Below are 21,407 nucleotides of genomic sequence, written 5' to 3' on the forward strand. Positions count from 1 at the left end.
GTCCTAGTCTTCCCTCCTGTCCATTCTAACCCTCTAGGCTCCAGGAATTTCCTTCCCTCATATCAAAATGTACCTGTCCCATGGAGCCCACTGGCTTGGAAGCTCCTGGAGGACAGGACCGTTCTTCATCCATCCTCATGTCCCCATCATAAGCCCAGTGCCTGCCCCACAGTCACATCAGGTATTATACAACCTCTTTTTTTGGGGGGCGGGAGTGGGAGGGGACAGAAGCCTCAGAAAAAGGGGATTAGGTTTTAAATAAATATTGCCTGAGAACACCTGGAAACTGTGCACATTTCACATCTGTGCAGTGGGACTTTGTTCACATCCCCTATGCTGAACTCCATGGAAACTGCTCCGGCCAAGTTCACCAATGATCTCCAACTCAGTAAATCCAATAGAACTTCTCAGGTATAATCTCGATTGCTTGGCAGCATTTGACAGTGCTCACCAAGGCTTCGTTTTTCACTTCTGTGACACTTCACTGTTCCAGGGTCCCTGGGCATTACTGCTCTGTCTCCTTTGCATGCTCATCTCCTCTGCTGGGCCATTAAAAACAAATAATAACGATAATAATAATAGCAGCTGAAACAAATCAGCTACTTGCTCTGTGCTAAGCTACTGTAACCATCGGTTCTTTTAATCCTCAAAATAATCCTAAATCCATTCTCCAACCACCAGCCAGAGTGATTTTTCTACAAACCAAATCTGATCATATCACTTCCTTGCTTAAAATCTAATGGCTCTCCCCAGCCCACCACTTTTAAGGTCTTTCATGATCTGTTCCCTGCCCACCTTTCCAGCCTCATTTCCCACCACAGTCTCTTCCTGTAGGACCCTCCTGCTTTCAGCTTCTCCAGCAAGAACTCTGGGTCTTTGCGCTGTTTGCACTGCCTGAAACGCTTTTTCTCCACCTCTTAGCCTGACACCAATGTCTCTTTCAGGTTTCAGTTGAACGTCACCTTTCCTGGGAGCCCAGTGGGGCTGAAGAGCTTGATGCTTACGAGACTGACACTGAAGCCACGTTCAACCCCCAGCTCTGCCACTTCCTAGCCATGTAACCTTGGGCCACCTATTCAGCTCTCTGGGCCTTCACTTTCTTATCTGTTGTGAGGATTAAAGAAATCAGTACGTGTAAGGTGCCTTGTAGGCTCCAGGGTGTCACCTCCATATTTCCTGACCCCAGACCGTGTTAAGATTCCTTGCCAAGTAGCTTCCAAAACTCCTTTATGATACCATATAATGCCAACTTCACTCCTGAGAATGTCTGTCCGTCTGCCTACCTTGCTAGACTGTCAGCTCTGTGAGGGCAGGGGCAGTTTGACCTGATTCTGCTCCTATTTCTAGTGCCTGGCACACAGTAGGGGCTCGTATTTGCTAAATCAGTAACTATAAATTCAATGCCTACAGATATCCTGGAGATATATACTCTCCAGCAAACGGCCACCTCGAACAAGGAAGGATAAAATTTTTCCCAACAATGAATACACAGCAGCCTCGTGCTGAGGCTGAAAGCAGTCACAAAGGCAACTTGGAAATTAGGAAAATACCTTTATTATTTCTGAAGTGCTCCAATATTCAATGTAAAAACCATGATAGTGGCTTTTTCACAACCTCACAAATTATAGAAAAGTGAATTTCCACATTCTTTACAGAAATCTCCCCCCTAAATCAGATAGGGCTCCATGACAGCTGACACGGGGCAGGAAGGAGGGGCAGAGAATACAGCAGGTAGAACCAGGGCTCTCTGAGCAGCCTGAGGCTTTTCCTGAACATTTAAAGCCCAGGCTGAGTCCCAGAGACTTGCGGGCCCTGTGAGGGAGGCTCAGCCCACACACATCTGTGGCACACCCAGGCAGGCCTCTATCTCAAAGGCCAGCCGCCCACAGAAGGCCTGCAGTGTGGCACTTGTGGCTAACAGGCCACAATCAAGGCAGGTTCGTGAGAAGGAGAGCAGGAGGCAGGCCTGCAGCTCAAATCCTTCTCTCTAAAACACGGCCAGGAAGGAGGCTGGGGACACTGGCCAAATGGTGCTCTAGGTTTAGAAATTTCCCCTTTTACTCAGCTCACAAAGACGAATTTGTCAAATAGCTACTTTAAAAAAAAAAAAAATCAGAAAACAAACACTTGGTTCCATTTCAGCTGTAATCAGCAGTTGGTAATTTTTAGAAAAAGATGACTTGAGTTGATCTTTGTTTTCTATCAGTTCTCTGACTCCTTCCTTTCTCATCCATGGTTGGGGCGGAGGGGTTACAGCTGTAGCAGAAGGCTATCTGTTGATGTGAGAAAACTGTGGAAGTGTTTTGCACTCACATACAAAGGCTGATGGAATTCAAAACAATCCCACCGATTTTTATGGGAAACATGACTGTTCCTCTAGGGTATCTCAAGTCAAAACAAGGCAAACGCCTAGTGATTTATAGTCCCTACTACACATTTCCGCCTTCCAGAAGGCGTTAGAGAAGGGCCAAAGTCCGCCAGAAGCAATTGTAAACACCCCACTGACAGCTTGGACACTTTGTTTTTAAATGCAGCAGGACTTTCTCCTTTGGCCCTGGCAAAAAAGCCAACTCCCTAAGACTATTTAGGAAGGCGCAGACAGGAAATCTCCCCCAAAACCTAAGAGTGAGGGGCCAGTAGCCTCCGTTGACTAGTGTGGCTGAGAGCATCATCAAAGGCAATTGATACATTTATGGCACATAAAAATCGTCCTGTGGTCCCCAACTGGCCCCCAGGCTTGACCTGGCTGGATGTGAGGCCCGGGAGGGACAGAACAAGTTATCATAAGGCACATGGTTGCGGTGGTCTCCACACCAGGCCCAGAAAGATCATCTCTTCACGCGATTCCAAAAGTGTTGGAAAGCTGAGGAGTTGATGACACTCACTATGAGCAGCAGCAGCAGATACAGGGTTATCATGACCGTAAACCAATGGCTGGAAACCCAGGAGAGCTGGCTTGAAGCCCTGCTTCAGGGGGAAAAAAGAGTTGATGTTGGAACAAAGAGAAAAACATATTTTTAAAGTGTATGCAACAACTTCTGGCTCAAAGAAGATGAAATGATCAATTTCGTCCTCTGAGTGAGCCATGAAAAGAAGCTTTGTGCGTGCTCCTTTGCTCAAAAAATCTGGGGCTGGGCTTCCCTGGTGGCGCACTGGTTAAGAATCCGCCTGCCAACGCAGGGGACACGGGTTTGAGCCCTGGTCCGGGAAGATCCCACATGCCGCGGAGGAACTAAGCCCGTGGGCCACAACTACTGAGCCTGCACCCTAGAACCCGTGAGCCACAACTACTGAAGCCCGTGTACCTAGAGCCCGAGCTCTGCAACAAGAGAAGCCACCGCAATGAGAAGCCCGTGCACCACAACGAAGAGTAGCCCCTGCTCACCGCAACTAGAGAAAGCCGCGCACAGCAACAAAGACCCAATGCAGCCAAAATAAATAAATAAATTAATTAATTAATTAAAAGAAAAAAATCTGGGGCTATTTGCCCTGGCGCTGACACGCCTTTCACCAGAACATTTTCTAAATGTACAAAGACAGCTATGCAATGAGCTCATCCTGATCTTTCCTTTTATAGCTCCTCCTGTACCTTTCATAACCTGTCTTTTCTTAAGCAAGATTTTGGTATCTAGAAGGATGACCTCACTAAGGGTGTCTGACCAGATGACAGGGCATCTGATGACAGTGGCAGGGTATTCAGCAAAAGTCTTTTCACTTTCAGACATGCACAGGTATCATTCTGGGCAGGGGAAATCCTCTTTTGCCTGGTGGGAGATGATCTAAACCATCCAAGTGTGCACTAGAGAGACACTCCAGGAAGAAGTGGGAAAGGAATGGAATTTTCAACTTGAAAAAGCCAGATGATTTTAAACCAAAGGATAATGTCCCCCAAACTTAGGAACCCTGTACACATTTACCAGATTTAAGGAGGGAGGATTTTTACTAGATACTGAATTCTGAATCCACTGGTGTGTACAAGTAGGAGTCAAGAGTATTAACAATAAGTCTTTTCCTGTCTTACCTGCTCACCTGCTGCTCATTCCCATGAGAGACTCTACCATGGACCCCCAACAATGTGACAAAATGTCAAAGTGACCCGCAACCCTGGAGAGCCCTGCCATACCCCCGAAAACACAATGCTGAGATGGCATGAGGAATCCACCACTCTCAGGTTCTTAGGAGCTGGAAGGCCTCATCTGCTGTTGGATTCAACACTCTCATTTTAGAGATAAAGATGAAGCATCTCAGGTCCAGAGAGGAGCAGGTGGTGGTTCGACAGCCACCTTGGGAAGTGACCAAGCTGGACGGCACATAATCCCAGCCAGATCCTGGCACCACCCCGCCTCTCAGCGCAAGCCAATGAGTGGGTTTCAGACTGTGATCAGGAGCCCAAGTGGCGAAGGGGCTTCACAGTTTGGCTTCATTCAGTCCCTCAAGTTATTTATGTTAACGAAGCTCTTCTTCACTAGAATATACAGTCCCTTAGGGCCAGGACCAGATTTTATTCGACCTGTATTCCTCACTTCTTACCCCTTACATAAAGCGGAGTGCTTAATATATTTTATACATAGCTGAGGTCTAAGGCTGGGGGAGAGGAGCTGCTGATAACTAAGAACCCAATACTATGAATGCAGCCTTTAGTTGTTCTCCTGGACCTCATGCAGGGACCATCCTTCTCACCTCTTGGGCTGCTTCTGTGAGTACACCAGCAGGTACTTCACTCGCAGGAGCTGGTTATTGGTGACCACAAAGTACTTTGGAGGGATGTCTCCCCCTTCACTGTGCTTGATCCTCGCTCTCCTGCGATCTATCTCCTTGGAATCTAAATAAGGAGATAAAGCACAACTTTACAAGGGGAAGATACAATAATAACAGAAGCAAACTATGAATAGAAACGGGTCAAGCACCCTGGTCCTGAGGGTGGAGAAGCCCCGGCAGGCAGAGGAATGGGCTGTGTGTGTACGTGAAGCAGGACTTAAAAACAGGAGAGTCCGACAAGCAGACGGCCAGGAAGAGGAAAAGGAATACGAAACTAAAAGGGATACAAGAGAGAAAAAAAAAAAAAAACTGAGTGGGGAAAGCGAAGGGAAGAAGCAGATTGATGGCCATAACAAAAAAATAATCTGGGACTAGAAATAGGACTTGATCTGAAACAAGCTTTTTAACAGCATTTTAAATTAACCGTTCTGGATTCGAGCGTCTTAGAACACTTATCTTCCACCTTTTGTACCAAGACTTTTTTAAAAAAACAAAACAAAACCTTTCCTTTTAGTAACATGAAAAAGCTTTAGCAAAAAGAACCAAAACACAACAAAAAAACCCACAAAAGGCCAAAGCTTCGTCACAGCAGACGTTGCAAGGTTTTGTCCTAATGTTTAATGTCATGGTTTGCAGACTTCCTAAGAATTATAGAAGTGAATATTCATGCTGTCTGGTTTGGGAGAGTGGCATCAGACCTGGGCCCATTCGTCAGGATTCCAATTGCTTTACATTAAAGGCCAGGAACAGTTTTCTCAATTCTCCTTTTCTCAGTGGAACCAACAGGCCAGCTCTGGAGACTAGAATGACAGTTCTATGACTTCTGCCTTTGAGGGCAAAACAGCAGGAGGCACGGGGCAAAGATCTAAGGCACATATCAGGAGAGTGGACTGAGGTGGCCCACCATTCATCTGCTCCCTAGAGAGCCCAGGATTCACCCCCATGGCCTCAGGTGCCCCTCACATCCTCTCGGGACTCCAGCACACACCAGAGCAGCCTGGAGGAACAGGGTGTGGACGCAAGTCTTTAGCTTCAGTTTAGCAAATGTTTACTGAATGTCAAGTATGTACCAGACTCCCTGCCAACACCAGGTGCCCAAGAGTGAATCAGATCCAGTTTCTACCTTCAGTGAGACTGTGCTCTGGCCTCACACACTCATTTTCATCTTCTCCACCCCAAAGCTTTCCTTGAGCACTTGGACCCACCGTGATTGCCCCTTCCTCTCAGCTGGCACTCCCTACCCACTGCCCTGTAGTCAGTGACATCTTTTCCACTGTGTGTTCAGTCCATAAGGCGACCGCTCACTCCCTGAAGGCAGGCCCTGTCCTACACTGTCAACCCAGCCCATCCCTTGGCATGCAGTGGGTGCTCCACCCAACAGCTGGGCCAAAGGCAAAAGCCTGACACCCAGAGGCCTGCAGCCCAGGTCTGGGCCAAGTGCTCACTCACCCTTCTTCTTCGTTTGGCACTTGACGTCTGGATGGTCAATGACCTCGCACACGGCCACACAGCTAAGGATGGGGCCCAGGAGGCTGCGCTGCCACCCATGGCCGTGGGGGCTATAAATGAGAGCCAGGCTCAAGTCACTGGTGAGGTAGGTCCCTTCCCCGAACAAGGATGTCTGAAATGGCAGAGATCAACAGAAAAGAAACAGGGCTGGGTGAATGCAGAGTTGGCACAGCAAGATGACACAGGTCTTTCTTCAACAGAGTTGTTAACACAATCTTCAAGCCTCTTTTTTTTCCCAACAAAAGGCATAAGATCAAATAATCCTATGACATCGTCATAGGGTTATTACAAAACACATTCCTATCTGACAACAGTTTAACTGATTGTGGATGTGGCTAACTAAGCTGGCAAACTAGTAGTTCCAGTGCTTAAGGCTGAGTAAGAAAACCACAGGTATAAGAGTCAGACCCAAGTTTGAATCCTGCCTATCCCTCTAACAAGCTAGCAAGTTATATAAACTCTCTGGGTCTCAGTTTCTACATCTACAAAGTGGTGATAACCGTGTCTCCTTCATAAGGTCATGGGCAAGGATTCAATGAGATGATGCACATAAAGCACCGCACAGAACACCTGGCACAAGACAGGGGTGGGTATGCCGTCACAGGCTCTTATGTCGTAGTATATCAGTTAATTCCTGCCACATGAATGTGTTAAGCATGGTTACACTGACAGGCTTGCAGAAGCAAAGTCATGTCCTTATGTACAGGGAGGGGGTAACACCTGAGTGACTAAGGGAAGTAATCCGAGTCATTACTTGGAAAAGAAACAAATCTCAGACCAGAAATTGTAACCAAATAAGGCAGGCCTATATGAGGGGCAGGGTAAGTTTTGCTCTTTGTGTTGATGTTGACCAAGAAAATGTCCAAAACTCTAGGAGGCAGGTCCCTGGTGGTGGTGCTAATTTGGTGTCCTCCACGAGGAAGCATGCCAGGTGAAAGACAAGGATCTCAGGTGAAATACCTACAAGCTGAGGCTACAGCAGGCATAGCAAACACATCCTTTGCCCATGGTAGACATCAATAATCAACCATGATGCTGACATAAAAATATCAGTCATGGCACTCATTCATACTGACTCAGAATCCTTCTCAGCACAACATTCTAGGTAACTTCTACCAGTGGATGGAATTTGACATGAGCTGTAATTCAGATGCTATCCTTGGGCCACAGTGTCCGTATCTTAAGATGATGAATGGCCTCAAACAGCTCAGTGAAAGTCCTCTACTTGCTAACTGAGAAACATCCTAGTCAGTGGCACCAGGCTTCCACAACGCTAAGCCAATTAAGTGAAGCTTAGGGGAAATGAAACAAGCCTTTCCTTGGCCTTGTTACAGTGTCCCCATGTCTCAAAAGTTAACACAGACCTTCTCCAAGGACATGGATGTCCTCTGATCTGACCCCACATCTATTTCTGCTTATGCCTGCCATGTATACACCATCCCTAGACTCAAGAACCATGAGCAGGAGAGCACAACAGCAGGAAACTTGGGGTATCCCTACGAGAAAAACAATCTCAGAGCTTCAACTGGCAGGTAGGCTCCCTCAAGCAAGCCCCTCACTGAAAACCCAGGCAGAGGAGGCCAGAAGAGCATCCGCTTCACCAAAGGACTATGATGAGATGCTTCTAAGCAGCAAACTCCCTCAGGCACTGAAGTGAAGGTTTGGTTACAAGACTGGAATCTGCAGGCAACTTCTCCAGGTGGGCTCTGGTGTGAAGCAGAGGCCCCCTGGATTCCAGTAGCCTGGCCATAATAATAAGCTGAGAGCCAGCGTAAACAAGCCCATCATCCTCGCAAAACCCAACTGTGCTAATCAGCTGCAGCAGTGCTGGAAAAGTCTCTCCAGCCTCGGGACTGCATCAGCCACGACTGAGCCCACAGCTCGTGGAGCCAGCCCCCCAGACAAGGCAGATTCTGGGACGACTGGGGGAAAGGCTGCAGCCCTCCAGCCGCCCCAGAGTCGCTCTCCATCAGCCTCTAAAAGCAGCCACTGCTTCCTTGGTACTTAAGTACAGGAAGAGCCCTTTGCATACATGAACTGTTTCAATCCTATCAGGGCACCAGCACGTGGGTAATGGAATCCTATTTTACAGATGAGGACACCGAGGCTCCGAGAGGTTAAGTAAACTTCCCAGGATGGCAGAGCTGCAAAGGTGGTCTTTTTGGCTCCTGTCTGTATTCTTCCTCCTTCACCTCACTGAGGGACAAAATAAGTGCTGGCAAAGAAGGGGTGGTTGACTCCTAAAAAAGGAAGGAAAGGTGCTCAAGGAGGGAGCTCCTCTCCTCAGTTTCCCCAAGGGCTGACTCTGTTGGCAGGTCCCCTAGGCAAGTGCTTCTCAAACTTCAACATGCATATGAATCACCTGGGAGTTTGTTAAATTGTGATTTCTGATCAGGTCGTCTGGGGTGGGCCTGAGATTCCACATGTTCAACAAGCTCCCAGGTGATGTGGACGCCACTGGTCCAGGGATCATGCTGAGGAGCGAGGGGCTGGCCACCCACTGGGATCACCTGGTGAGCTCTGAAAGCATACTGGTGCCCGGGACCCACATTGGTTGGGGATGCGGCCAGGCATTGGGGTTTTTAATAGCTCCCCAAGTGATTCTAAATGTGCAGCCAAGGCTGGGAACCATCTTTAAACCGATGCTTCTCAAACATTCATCAGTATAGGAATCACCTGGAGATCTTGTTAAAAGGCAGGTTCTGACTCAGAAGGTCAGGTGGGCCCAGGATTCTGCCTTTTCGCAGGCTCCCGAGCAAAGCTGCTGCTGCTGGTCTGCAGACCACACTTTGAGTGGCAAGGCCTTAGTGAACCCACCCACCCTCACCCCTACCAGCCCTGACACACACTCCCCCATGTCAGCAGCCTTGGGCCCCACCTTGTTCAGGTGGCAGTGCAGGCCATTGTGGATGATGGAATGGAAGTTTTCTAGGCGGCTCCCGTGGAAGGCGTAGATTAGGTCTCGTTCTCCTTTGGTCTCATAAAATTTGGCGTTGGCTGGGTCGGAGTACTCAATTTCAAACAGGAAGTCCGGCACGGGGACAGGCGTGTGAGGGGCACCAGTCAGCTTTTGGATCTTTTCAAACTTGAAAACACGCAAGAAGTTGAAGTTTTATTTGGGAAGTTGGTTAAATGTGCTGCCAAAATGGCCTCCCAACGCCTTGGGTTTAACGCCTATGGGCTCTGCTCATGAGAAGAACTGGCTTCACAGGAATAAAAACATCAGTTTATAAACAAGCTCAGAGCTTATAGCTCAAGGCTGCTTTCCTCTAACAATATTTTTCCCTACAGTAGGCTAACTGAGAAGCACGAATTGCTCCTTCTAACTAAAGATCACTTCTAATTTTCATTACACTTTCACATCTATTTCCTGCATTTCATCTTTACAATAATCTTAGGAGGTAGAAAAGTGTGATAAATTACAAAAATGGCCACAAAAATTTTTCCTCCCATCCCTGTCCATTCACCCCTCTGCAATGCGACTTTGCAGGTGGAATTCCACCAAGATTTCATCAGGAGATGGAATCTATTTCTCCACCCCTTAAATCTGGGCTTGGCCATTGTGACTTCCCTTGGTAAACATATGGCAAACAGAGACTTGAAAAGAGCTTGCCCTTCCTTGTCTGCTGCTGGGAACCCTTCACAAGCCCTGCTAACCTTCTACAGGATGACAGCCTCGTAGAGGAAGGCCCCAACCACAGCAGCCATCCCAGCTGAAGCCCCACACACATAAGTGAGGCTACCCTAGATCAGCCCCAGGTGAGCCGGCCCCACTAATAAGAACCACCCAGCCAACCCACAGAATCATGAGAAGCAATCAGTGTTGTTTTAAGCCAGTAGATTTGAGGGATGGTTTGTTATGCAACGAAAGTTAACTGATACAGAAGGGTAAGCTCCTTCCTAAAGGGTAATAATCCTCTTCAGGGCAGAGACCACACCATTTCCAAGATTTCCAAACAGTATGTCACAGACCAAAGCCAGTCTGTGTTAAAGTTTTCTCTGGGTTGTGATTAAATGACAAAAATAAGGGCAATTTAACAGATATATTTACATTGATGTAAGGTTGCCATGATTCCTTCTTTGGAAGAACTGTCCTTTATTCTGAGGTCAGGACCATCCTTTTTTTTGCATTAAAATATCATTTTATAAAATGATACATGGTAGACAATATCCTTACTTGGGCACAATAAAAAGTTGATAATCCTGGGTCCCAACACTCCATATTTTAATGGAACTTAACAGATGGGAGCGGGATTTGAACCCAGAGCCTGAGGATTTCCACTACTATAATCAAAAATCAAGGAGCAACTGCCTTATCTACTTTACCAATAGCACCCAACTCCAGTAGGCGCTTGATGTCCTTATGAGGAATGAGTAAATGAATGAATAAATCTAAATTTAACAGATGACAAAAATGAAACCCAAAGATCATCTAGGATTTAGCAGCCCAGCCCAACCTGAATACAGGTCTCCTGACTCCCACTCCAGGGCTGTTTATGTTATCTTACCATCGAACATGGATGGAGGATGTCCCTAGACACCAGAAACCGAGATGCCAAATTCTATGCCACTTAAGGAGGATTTCTGTCTTTAGCAGGAACTTATAAAATTGAATGCTCTTAAATTAAAACTGATTGAGGAACAGTACAAACTCCTGCTGCCGCTTACAGGAAAGAACACCTGATCAGGGATGTGCCTGTCCTACACTCTGATCCCTGTCATCCCAGCCCGTCCCTGAGAGATCGCAGCCAAGCAAGGGAAGCCAAATTATGGAATATCTGGCCTGTGCCAGAGACTATACTGCGGGTGAGACACATTCTATTATAGCTCCCTTCTGAGGTAACTATTAATATTCTCAATTTACAAATGGGGAAAAGAAGACTCAATAACAGATGGGAGTGGGATTTGAACCCAGAGCCTGAGGATTTCCACCACTTCGGGTTCTGCCTCTTTGCTTCCTGACAGCTGGAATGTTTGGTCCACCCTTGTCAGAAGTACCTGGGGTGCTTGTGATACCCAACTTTTACTGAGCCCCTAGCATGTGCCCTTAGGCATTGTTCTAAGTGAGAAAATTCATTTAATTCTCACCAGTTCCCTGATGGAAGTATACTATTATTATCCCCATTTTACAGATGAGGAAACTGAGGTACTGAAATGCACCCAGTAACCTGCTCAAGGTCCCACTAGTAAGAGGGAGAACACAGCTTCGTACTGCCAGTGTACAAGTTCCTGGGCCCCACTCTAGACACAGAATCAGAATTTCTGGGGACACAAGGTCCAGGAATCTGCATTTTCAGTAAGCTTCCCAGGTCATGCTGGTGCACAAAGAGGTCCCAGAGCCCTCCAGGCCCAGGAATCTGTGATCCTATAGACCAAAGTCTCACCTCTGACTTTCCTGCACTGTGGATTGTCAGGACTTTTGAGGATAAAATCCAGCTCACCAGGTCCCAGGCCCATGTGTCTTTGTCTCCTGAGGACTGGAGAAGTTCTTTCAGGTTGGGTAGCTTACTGGCATCTGCAAGCTGAAGTGAGGAAAACCTCCGTTAGCAAGGATCCTGGACAAAATGATAGTAACCCCAGGTGCCCTCTAGTGGTAAGGCAGGCGACCTGCACTTCTTTCATGTTCCGAGGAATTTCTTCAGAGGGAAATGCAACAGGTTTACGATCCCTTTCCAAATACTGCCCAACTCCAAATGTTCTGAACACTGGAAGGTTATCTGTAACTCAACTGGTACAAAACCTAACCTGAGCTGATGTGAGTTTCGTTTAATCTTAATTATCCCACTTTGTGTTACTACTGATGAGATGCATTTTGCTGCAGGACTATTAATACCTGATTATGAGATGCACCCCGCTGGAGGTGTTACCAAATACATGGTATATACACATGTGGATAAAGGGTTACAAAGCCTTTTCCCTTCAGCATGAGTTAATTTTCTGTTAACCTGTTCCCCTGTAGACCAGACAAAGGTAATATAGCAACTACATACAGAACCAGGCAACGCTGCTTTTGGTAAAGATGACCCAGAACGGTAACTGCATCTGGACTGGAGGAAAGTGAGTGGGGAATCCATGGTTTTGGGTTTCCCTGAGTGTGGTGACTTTTTGTGAGGACACTGGCAGCTATGTCTATGGTGTTCTTACTAGAGGGACCAGCCTCTATGGAACATGGGGCTTCATTAGACCAGTGCAGTTCCTGCAGCCACCCAACGTGAATCTCATCTCCTTATACCTGAGCTGTCACTCTCGGGGGCAAGACGAGCTCCTGGACCTCTATGTGGACTATAGCAAGGACTTCTGCAGAAATGGAATGCCCTCCTGTGAGCTGTGATCCATCCCAGAGCCTTCTGATTTAGGCTGGTACCCGGTGTGGCCTGTGACAGGTGTCTTGAGGTGGACAATACTGCCTTTGTAAAATCAGGCAGGATCAACTCCGAAACAGATTTGGTGCCAGGATTTCTGATAAGGGACCATGGACCTGGACTAGCAGAGAGCTACAAGGTATCTGTAGCTTTTGCTCAGAAATTAAAACTGACTAGAAGCCAGATCTCTCCAGCATGGCATTTAAAACACCACTGCAGACTGGTGCCATCTGTGAACATACCTCCTCCAAGCTTTGCTCACTCAGTCCCCTGGAGCGCCCCTTCCCCGCCTCTACCAACCCAGGCACCCCCTCTCCTCCAAAACCCTAAAGCACTCAGCCCCAATACTCTCTCCCCAGAATGGCCAGGACTCGCGGAGACCAAGGACTGTCTTGTGTTTTTCTAGTTCTCCTGTTTCCTGGATGTAGAGGAAAGAGCAGACAGATCTCAGATTGAATCCCTGCTCCTTAGGCAAAGCACTAGACCTGGCTGAGCCTCGATCTCCTCTCCAACACAGAAACCCCACTATCTCCATGTGGATTGTCAGGAAGATTAAAGAAGGTAACAGAATCTCAGGGTCTGGTCTATACAGTGTATGTCCATTTCTGTTCTTCTTTGTATTTCTCGCTGGACAACACATACCTTTCCTAGGGATGTAGTTGGTACTTCATGAATACCAGTAGCTTTTTCCCCTCTTTCTAGATAGTTCACTGTTCCCAACCTTGGGGGGTTTATTTCTTAACCCTGTAGTTGAAAATCAGAAACCTTTCAGGGCTGCTTTATTCCTGTCTCTATTTCTAAAGATTCAACCAATAGCCTCAGGCTTCTGAAAAAACTATCTCTACACGCCTTGCAGGCCATCCGTGAGGATACAATTTAAAAACATGGATGTGAAAAATGGGCAGAAGAACGAAATAGACCTTTCTCCAAAGAAGATATACAGATTGCCAACAAACACATGAAAGAATGCTCAACATCACTAATTATTAGAGAAATGCAAATCAAAACTACAATGAGGTATCACTTCACACCAGTCAGAATGGCCATCATCAAAAAATCTACAAACAATAAATGCTGGAGAGGCTGTGGAGAAAAGGGAACCCTCTTGCACTGTTGGTGGGAATGTAAATTGATACAGCCACTATGGAGAACAGTATGGAGGTTCCTTAAAAAACTAAAAATAGAACTACCATATGACCCAGCAATCCCACTACTGGGCAGATACCCTGAGAAAACCATAATTCAAAAAGAGTCATGTACCACAATGTTCACTGCAGCTCTATTTACAATAGCCAGGACATGGAAGCAACCTAAGTGTCCATTGACAGACGAATGGATAAAGAAGATGTGGCACATATATACAATGGAATATTACTCAGCCATAAAAAGAAACAAAATTGAGTTATTTGTAGTGAGGTGGATGGACCTAGAGTCTGTCATACAGAGTGAAGTAAGTCAGAAAGAGAAGAACAAATACCGTAGGCTAACACATATATATGGAATCTAAAAAAAAAAAATGGTTGTGAAGAACCTAGGGATAGGACACGAATAAAGATGCGGACGTAGAGAATGGACTTGAGGACAAGGGAAGGGGGAAGGGTAAGCTGGGACGAAGTGAGAGAGTGGCACGGACATACACACACTACCAAATGTAAAATAGCTAGCTAGTGGGAAGAAGCTGCATGTCACAGGGAGATCAGCTCTGTGCTTTGTGACTACCTAGAGGGGTGGGATAAGGAGGGTGGGAGGGAGATGCAGAGGGAGGGGCTATGGGGATATATGTATATGTATACCTGATTCACTTTGTTATAAAACAGAAACTAACACACCACTGTAAAGCAATTATACTCCAATAAAGATGTTATAAATAAATAAATAAATAAATAAATAAAAACATGGATGTGTAGATGCTCCACAAGTGTTGATGCTACACAGCAGGGAGGCAGAAAGGTAAATAATTATGACTTAAAACTATTCACGGGCTTCCCTGGTGGCGCAGTGGTTGAGAATCTGCCTGCTAATGCAGGGGACACGGGTTCAAGCCCTGGTCTGGGAAGATCCCACATGCCGCGGAGCAACTAGGCCCGTGAGCCACAACTACTGAGCCTGCGCGTCTGGAGCCTGTGCTCCGCAACAAGAGAGGCCGCGATAGTGAGGAGGCCCGCGCACTGCGATGAAGAGTGGCCCCCGCTTGCCGCAACTAGAGAAAGCCCTCGCACAGAAACGAAGACCCAACACAGCCAAAAATAAATATAAAAATAAATAAATAAATAGAATTTATAAAAAAAAAAATTCACTGTGATAACAAAGACGGATACAAACTACAAAAGGGACCAGGCAGGACTCCTGTTGGGTAGGCGCTCTGAGAAAAGGGAGTGGTCAGGAAAGTCTTCAAAGGGGAGGTGTCCGTGTGATCGGGTTGGACAGGCAAAGGCACAGAAGCACGGAAGTGCAGCATGTAGTCAGGGATGTGGATGGCAACGAGGGAGGTTAACTGTGCGAGCCCTCCTCCTGGGCGGCCCAGGTCCAAAGCTGGGCTCTTACACCCCTTACTAGCTGTGTGACCTGGGTGAGTTAACCTCCTGTGTCTCAGTTTCCTCAAACATATAATTGGGACAATGTGAGCCACTTCACAGGATGCCAGTGAAGGTTAACCAAGTTAAACTAGTGCAGTGCTTAGAGCAACAGGAAGGTATTACGTTAGTGGGACTGCCACAACTGTTGTCATCATTAACTGCAAACAGTTCGGTATGCCTGGAGCCTAGAGTATGGGGGAGGGGTCGCCAGGAGGAACAGGAGTGAGGTGACTTGAGATCAGCCAGTGAAGGGCCTTGTATCCCCCTTGGGGACTCTGGCCTTTGTTCTGTAGGCAACATGGAGCCACTGAGGGTACCTGAAGATGCATTCCGAGTGACATACCCTCAGGTACACCTCGGCCTCCCCTGTCCCTCTTTTCTACTGCTGGTCCACACCTGTTATGCCAGAGCCAGAGCACTCTTCTCTCCCATTGGGGTTACCACTGGGATTACCATTCCCATCACTGCTCTCAAATCCCACCTGTGAGCCGCAGCCTTTGCCAACAGTCCAGATCAAGGCACAGGGGGCCTCACAAAAGGACCGTCAGTTAACCCAGGCCCCTTTCAGGGGTTCAGTGTGTGGAAGTGGGAGAGAACTCTCCCAACTCTGAGCTGGGCCCAGGCCTCTTCCAGGGCTCAGGCCCTCAGACACACTGCTGCCTGCCCACTGCTGCCTGTGTGTCCTGCAGGGCTGCCCTCGTTGTCCCCGCTCTTAACCCCTCAGCTGACCTCCCTAATGTCCTGTTTCACTTTTCAAGCTACTCTGAAAAATCAATCTGCTACAAAAAGTTAACAGGATTCTTCCTCTTGTGACCAAACCTGTCTGTATTTGAGCAGGGCTTTCTGAGGACCAGGTAGAGACTGTATTTTATCTGGCAACCAGCGTGAAGTCAGGGACGTGGATGGCAACGAGGGAGGTTAACTGTGTGAGCTCTCCTCCCGGGCAGCCAGATAACATACAGTCTGCTCAGTTACATTTGAATTTCAGATAGACAACAATTTTTTTTTAAATACAATATAACCCATGCAACATTTGGGGCATACCTGTGCTAAAAAAATTATTTGTTGCTTCTCTGAAGTTCAAATTTGTATTTCGGTCTATATTTTTTAATCTGCTAAATCTAGCAACCCTCCCCTTAACAAGGCCCTTCAGAATCTGGGCTGGCCTCTGCCTAAGAGCACCTCCTGCCACAGACTTCCCACCTGCTCCCCCCATGTTGTTCCTCAGCTGCCCTATGTCTCTCCTCCCCTGTGCTTCTGCAGCTGCCCAGCATGACATTCAGTCTTCAAAGCCAGCCTAAAGTCACCTGCCCTGTCCCGGACCCCCCATGACCTCTGTGCTCCCCTTGTGCTCAGTGCAGAATCCCAGGTTGGTCCTTGACTCTCTGGGACCATCTCAAATCTGCTTAAGACAAACGCCTCCTGAGGGCCAACCACATCTTACATATCCTGGAGTCCCAGAGGCCAGCCTGCAACCTGACATGAAGTTCAGAATGAGATAGTAATAGCTACGATTTGTTGAGGCCTTACCATGTGCCAGGCACGGGGCTAAATGCTGTGCATGTCTCGTCTCATTTTATCCTCACGACAGCCTAGCTTAAGGATGATCATCAGAGACATGCAAATCAAAATCACAATGAGGCATCACCTCACACGGGTCAGAATGGCTATCTACCTACCTACCCACCTACCACTCCTAGGTATATATCTGAAGAAAAGGAAAACACTAATTTGAGAAGACACATGCGTCCCAACGTTCATAGCAGCATTATTTACAATAGCCAAGATATGGAAGCAACCTAAGTGTCCATCAGCAGATGAATGGATAAAGAAGATAGGTGTTTGTGTGTGTATACACACACACACACACACACACACACACACACACACACACACTGAATGGAATACTACTCAGCCATAAAAAAGAATGAAAATTTGCCATTTGCAACAACATGGACGGACTTGGAGGGTATTATGTTAAGTGAAATAAGTCCAACAGAGAAAGACAAATGATATCACTTATATGTGGAATCTAAAAAATAAAACTAGTGAATATAACAAAATAGCAACAGACTCACAGATATAAAGAACTAGTGGTTATCAGTGGGAAGAAGGAAGGGGGGAGGGGCAGGAGAGAGGTATGGGATTAGGAGGTACAAACTACTATGTACAAACTAGACAAGCTACAAGGATATGTTGTACAGTGCAGGGAATAAACCAATATTTTATAATAATTATAAATGGAGTATAACCTTTAAAAATTGTGAATCACTGTTATACACCTGAAACTTATATAATACTGTAAATCAACTAAACCTCAATAGAAGAATTTTTTTTAATTTTAAAACATAAATAAATACATACATACATACATACAAGTGAGGAAACTGAGGCTTAGAAAGGTTAAGTACCTTGCCTAGGGTCACACTCTATTCCTTGGCAAGTCAGAGACATGAAGCCAGGTGGCCTGACTCCAGAGTCCATTCTCTGTGATGCTCTCTTACCAAATCAATGGAGAAATTTAGTAATGGACTGAATATTTTAGCCCAAAGAGTCAATCCAAGTAGGACTTTAAGAGGCTGCTTGGGAAGCTTTAGGTATGTTTCTTGAATAACACAACCAAGACTGCCACTGGGTATACTTAAGCCCTGTCAAAGGTAGGGAGAAAGATGTATGTCATGTGTAGTATGAGGCAGGGTCAGGAGACAGAAAACCCTCCATCTAGACAAGAGTTATGAACCACAGTTGGTGACAGTGGAAGGCATTTATCAACAACTGGCTTGAGGAGGAAGTGGCATGAGGAAGGCAGGCGTTTCTGGGGGCTGGGGGGAAGGCAAAGGGAAAGGTTTTCAAAGCAAGTAGGATGAGAGTGGGACCTGGAGTGAGGGGGAGGAATTTGAGAAAGAGCATTCCCAGTGGGAAAGAACATGGTGAGGAGGCAGAGAAGGAAACAGTGGCTGTCCCAAAAGGTGGTCCAGGGCTCAAATGTCCCCAGGGCCAGAGAGGTGATGAAAATGAGTAAGGGGTTATCTAGGAAAGAATAGTAAGGACTGTGTTGAACTGGAGACCCCTGGCCTAGCAAAGGGTCCAGCCACCAACCCCCCAGCTCCAGCTGCTTTCTGCCCAAGGGCAACCTCTACCCAAACTATGGAGCCTCAGATTTTTTTTCTTTTTAAAAGAAATCAGTAAGCTACATTTTTTTTTTTTTTTTTTTGGCCACACCTGAAAGCTTGCAGGATCTTAGTTCCCTGAGGGACCAGGGATGGAACCCATGCCCCCTGCAGAGGAAGGGTACAGTCCTAACCACTGGACCACCAGGGAATACCCCCCCCCCCACTTTTTTTTTAATTTCTGAATTTCTAAAAGACCAGAGGACAAACAAAACCTGTCATCCCACAGGCCACATTTTCGCAGCCTCTGCTCTGAGGAATAAGGAATGATTCAGTTGGAGAAGTGGCTGAGGGAGCCTGGGCAAGTCCTGAATGTTGGGCGGTGCTGGGCGGTCACAGGGGTTTGAGAAAGGAAGTTTCAGGAAAGAGGTGGTCTGGGTGACTGAGAAGCCAAGGACAGGGAACCAGCAGGGGGTGAGCAGAGGAGAGAGAGGACCAGTGACCTTAGAAGGAGACAATTCAATCTCCTTGCTTTGAGTCAGGAGGCGGCAGGACAGCCCAGTGGACACTTTGCAACAATCCAGATCACAATCTCCTGGGGAGGCAGCCCAAGAATCTGTGTTTACAGAAGTTGCCACAAGTGATTCTTACCACCAGGAAAAGGTGGGGATACTCAGGTTTAGGTGTTAAGCAATGTTGTCCTAGAAGGGCTGGCAGCAGGAAAGAACATCTGAAAAAACTCCTTGTCTAGGAAGATGCCAAAGGCCATAGTTACTAGTTGTGGGTGGAGGTGCTGTAAGGGAATGAACCAAAGGTATAGCCAAGGTCACCAGCCTTGGGGACCTGACAAACAGAGTGACACCTGGAAGTGGGGTGGGCAGGATGCGTGGAGGTGGCGGGCCGCTGAGATGAAGATGGGAAAGATGGACTGCACAGTTACATACAGGTACACCTTGCTTTGCATAAACCTAAGGTATGAAAATCCAGATTTACTAAAACAGATTGGGGGTGAAAGTCTACAAGAGTCCGCTTCATAAAAAGAGTCATCACAGGAACCCTTTGAAGGGGTGGTTCTCTACCCTGACTACACACCGGCATCACCTGGAGCTGGAGGATGTCTGCCACCAGCACATATACTGATTAGCTGATGGTGACAGAGATGATAATAGAACCTACATCGCTGAATTGTTAGGAAGGTTAAACAAGTTACACATAGTCCTCCTGAGAACAGAAATAAAAAGGTAATCTGAGAGGGACTTCGCTGGTGGCACAGTGGTTAAGAATACTGCCAATGCAGGGGACACAGGTTCCAGCCCTGGTCCAGGAAGATCCCACATGCCACGGAGCAACTAAGCCCGTGCACCACAACTACTGAGCCTACGCTCTAGAGCCCGCGAGCCACAACTATTGAGCCCATGTGCCACAACTACTGAAGCCCGCACACTTAGAGCCCGTGCTCCGCAACAAGAGAAGCCACCGCAATGAGAAGCCCGCCCACAGCAACGAAGAGTAGCCACCGCTCACCGCAACTAAAAATAAAGTCCGCGCGTAGCAATGAAGACCCAACACAGCCATAAATAAATAAATAAATTATTTATTTATTTATTTTTTAAAAAAGTTAACCTTTGAGTCAGAGAGACACAGGTTAGATGCTAAGTTCTGGACAGCTTTTCTTTAACTCATGTAACATGTGGCAAAACGAAACCTAAAGCGTGTTTATCTAAGAATGTTCCTGCCCCCAGAGGTCGTGCCAGGTCCTGCCTGGTGGGGGAACTCTCCTCAGAAAGAGCTCCTGAAAGCCATGCCTAACAGAAAGCCAAGAATCTGCATGGCCTGGGCTTATTTCCCTAACACCGGTGCCCAATAAGGAATACAGCAACAGGGTGGGATGGTAAGAATCTGTCTGTGTTTCTCCAGTGGCCCCCAAGAGAAAGAGTGCATTGTCTAAAACTGTCCCCAAAGGGAGCCCCATGTGCAGGACAGTCTGTCTCTACCGAGGAGGTGGCTATTTGGGGCTACCCATATTGCCAATGCTCTCCTAAGGGATTACAGGTATGGGAGGAAGGGTATGCCTCAAACTGAGAGCACTGATACCTATGGGGAAGGATATGGGACAGGGTGAGCTCTATCAGGGGAGCTTATACTTTATCACTTGAGTTTTTTATAACAAGAATATAATCAAACATTACTTGTGTAATTAAAACGAAATTTTTAAAAGGCATGAATAAATCAAAGCAATTCCAAAGATCCCTTTGTATTTATCCCATATTCATCAAAGTAACCCGATTCTGTTCCAGCAGAAAGAGAACACACTGAGCATTCTAATCCATTTGGATGTTTCTTGGCAAAAATTAATAAAGCGCATTGTGAGGCATCATCTCTGGTGAGTTTGGTCCCTCTGACCCCCCAATCTCTCCTCCTCTCTCTACTCCTCCTGAACAGATCCCTCTGTCACCCTGCCACCAGAAGGGTCTTTCAGAAATGCATCCTGGATGTCACCAATGACCTCACAGCCGAAGGATAAAGTCTACACATCTGGGCAGGACATGCCCAGTCCTGCTTGCTCCGGTTGGCCTCATCTCTTTCTGTTCCCCATGAAAGCCACACTAAAGTACAGGCTTATCCTTCCTGGTGAGGTCCTGGCTTTCTGCCCATCCTGCTACTCCTCCTGGAATACCCCTTTCCTCCTCTCTGCTCCTCGAAATCTTCCATGTCCCTGGGGACTCAGCAGGGCATCATAACCGCCCCTGGTTAGTGCTCCCTGATTCCAGCCTACTGCCAAGGCCTGGAGTCCTGCTCTGGGCTTCAATGTTGTATATATAGGGCTTACCCCATAGTATAGCTGATCAGACTGTTAACCTCTCCTTGAGTCTTTAATTCTGTATTCTCAGCACCTGGCCCACAACAGGCGCTCCATAAATATCCACTGACAAAACTGAAGAAAGTTTCATCCCCAACACTCTGATATCACAAACTCACAAAATTAAATATCTGAATTTGCAGAACAAACCATGGGGGAAGTCAATCTGCTTGCCTCTTTCTCCAACCTCCCACCCCCTGTACCCGAAACCCCTGTGCACTGTGGTCAAGAC

General features: G+C 46.9%; 1 protein-coding gene across 17 annotated transcripts in view; it reads right to left on the reverse strand.

The window, feature by feature from the left end:
- The window catches only part of PARP16 (poly(ADP-ribose) polymerase family member 16), a 37,197-nt gene that overhangs the window by 13,832 nt on the left and 1,958 nt on the right, over positions 1-21,407 (reverse strand). For 9 of the 17 annotated variants that reach the window (XR_014259163.1, XM_082448159.1, XM_082448169.1 and 6 more), the window contains exons 2-5: positions 11,652-11,789; positions 9,146-9,352; positions 6,208-6,379; positions 4,681-4,822 (exon numbers count right to left, since the gene is read on the reverse strand). Coding sequence is in view for 16 of the 17 variants with exons in the window: in XM_082448159.1 (XP_082304285.1) it covers positions 4,681-4,822; positions 6,208-6,379; positions 9,146-9,352; positions 11,652-11,789 (659 nt within the window). In the remaining variant the exon portion in view is untranslated. Of the gene's footprint in view, positions 1-1,535; positions 2,968-4,680; positions 4,823-6,207; positions 6,380-9,145; positions 9,353-11,651; positions 11,790-21,407 lie in introns of those variants that run through there. The other 8 variants (XM_082448165.1, XM_082448166.1, XM_082448167.1 and 5 more) reach the window with 7 other exon arrangements.

This window comes from Balaenoptera physalus, assembly GCF_965194825.1.
Source record: "Balaenoptera physalus genome assembly, chromosome: 2".
Classification (NCBI taxonomy): Eukaryota; Metazoa; Chordata; class Mammalia; order Artiodactyla; family Balaenopteridae; genus Balaenoptera; species Balaenoptera physalus.